At 49.4% G+C, this 2,191-nt stretch overlaps 1 protein-coding gene across 1 annotated transcript; it reads right to left on the reverse strand.

Moving 5' to 3' along the window:
- Positions 1–204: 204 nt before the first annotated feature.
- LOC108308302 (beta-enolase) lies at positions 205–1,674 on the reverse strand. Its single transcript, XM_017534057.1, has one exon. The coding sequence runs from the start codon at positions 1,611–1,613 to the stop codon at positions 309–311; it is 1,305 nt and encodes a 434-aa protein (XP_017389546.1). The 5' UTR covers positions 1,614–1,674; the 3' UTR covers positions 205–308.
- Positions 1,675–2,191: the final 517 nt, after the last annotated feature.

Consider the following 2,191-nt stretch of genomic DNA (forward strand, 5'->3'; position numbering starts at 1 on the left):
CACAGGTTTGAACTGTTCAAGTATCAACTGCCATTTAAAAGTGAAAAAAAGTTTGTGTTTTCTGGTATCCTTTTTTTGTTTGTTTGTTTTTTGTTTGTTTTTGTTTTTTGACACAGGGTCTGGCTCTGTGGACCAGGCTAAAGTGCAGTGGGGTCATCACGGCTCATTGCAACCTGGATTTCCCTGGCTTGAGAGAAAATTATGTTTTTTTTTTTTTTTTTTTTTTTTGGTTGGCACCAGTGTTTATTTCAGGAAGCAGGTCTGGAAGACCTGGGTCTGTCTAGTGGAGTCCTGGAGCCTCCAGCTTCTCACTTGGCCTTCGGGTTGCAGAACTTTCGTCCAGCAAATATAGCCTTGTCCCCAAGAGCCTCCTCGATCCTCATGAGTTGGTTGTATTTGGCCAGACGCTCCGAGCGACAGGGGGCGCCAGTCTTGATCTGTCCTGTGCAGAGCACCACCACAAGATCAGCAATGAATGTGTCCTCAGTTTCCCCAGAGCGGTGGCTCACCATCACTCCCCAGCCATTAGACTGAGCGAGTTTGCACGCCTGGATCGATTCAGTCACCGAGCCAATCTGGTTGACCTTCAGCAGTAGACAGTTGCAGGCCTTCTTTTCAACGGCCTGGGCAATCCTCTTGGGGTTGGTGACTGTCAGGTCATCCCCCACAATCTGGATGTCCACTCCCGAGAGGAACGAGGTCCAAGTGGCCCAGTCATCCTGGTCAAAGGGGTCCTCAATGGAGACCACAGGGTAGTTCTTAATGAAGCTCTTATACAGCTCTCCGAGCTTCTCCCCAGTGATGTGCTGTGCGGGATCATCAGGTGACTTGAAGTCAAGATCGTACTTCCCATTGCGATAGAACTCAGATGCTGCCACATCCATGCCGATCACCACCTTGTCTGGATAACCAGCTGCCTGGATGGCCGTCTTCAGCAGCTCTAGGGCCTCATTGTTCTCCAGGATGTTGGGTGCGAAGCCACCTTCATCACCCACATTGGTGGCATCCTTCCCATACTTGGCCTTGATGACCCCCTTGAGGTGGTGGTAGACCTCAGCACCAATGCGCATGGCTTCCTTGAAGGAGCTGGCCCCCACAGGCAGAATCATGAACTCCTGCATGGCCAGCTTGTTTCCAGCATGGGAGCCCCCGTTGATCACGTTGAAAGCTGGCACTGGGAGTATGAGGTCAGGGTTCCCAGCGAGATCTGCGATGTGGCGGTACAGGGGGACCCCCTTCTCAGCTGCTCCCGCCTTACACACGGCCAAGGACACGCCCAGGATGGCACTGGCCCCAAACTTGGACTTATTCTCGGTCCCATCCAGCTCAATCATAAACTTGTCAACTTTTTCTTGATCCACAACACTTAGTTTCTTTTCCAGCAAAGCAGGGCCTAGAGTCTTGTTGATGTGTTCCACAGCCTTCAGGACTCCTTTCCCCAGATAGCGGGCTTTGTCTCCATCTCTTAGTTCCAAAGCTTCATAGATACCCGTGGAAGCCCCACTGGGCACAGCTGCTCGGAATCGGCCCTTGACTGTGTGCAGGTCCACCTCCACTGTCGGGTTGCCCCTGGAGTCCAGGATTTCCCGAACAAAGATTTTCTGCATGGCCATGGCTGGGATGTCTTCGCTGGAGAGCTGGATGGAGCTCCGAGTCTAGGTGGCAGCTGGGACAGTGTCCAGAAAATTAAGTTTTTAACATAATTTCCAATTTAAGATAATTTACTAAGCTTCTAAAGATAATGCTGTTGACGTCAATTCTGTTTTAGATTGTCGGCCCCATCAGCTCGTTGATACCGGTCCCAAGTTCACAGAAGAGACTGGAAGTTACTAGGCGAGTTCTGCCTCTCTCAGGTGTGTCCCACCAAAACTTCTCTTCCCAGTTTCAGCTCTTTAGAGACCTTTTCTCTTCAAACGCTAATACAGGGCCTAGACCGTACCAGCACTATTCTCAACCCTTTACATACAATAATTCATTTAATTCTCACAAAAATCCTGAGACATAATTGCCATTATTATTCCCATTTAACAGATGAGAACACTGAAGCACAGAGAGATTAAGTAACTTGCTCAGGGACCTGGATGTGAATGCAGAAATCTGGCTACAGAAGTGGAGTCTGACTGTGCCTAAGTCACTAATTGCCAATCTCTGGAAAACCGGTTCAGTCGAAGGTATTAATGGATCAAAATGT

This window comes from Cebus imitator, unplaced genomic scaffold, assembly GCF_001604975.1.
Source record: "Cebus imitator isolate Cc_AM_T3 unplaced genomic scaffold, Cebus_imitator-1.0 Scaffold84, whole genome shotgun sequence".
In the NCBI taxonomy this organism is placed as follows: Eukaryota; Metazoa; Chordata; class Mammalia; order Primates; family Cebidae; genus Cebus; species Cebus imitator.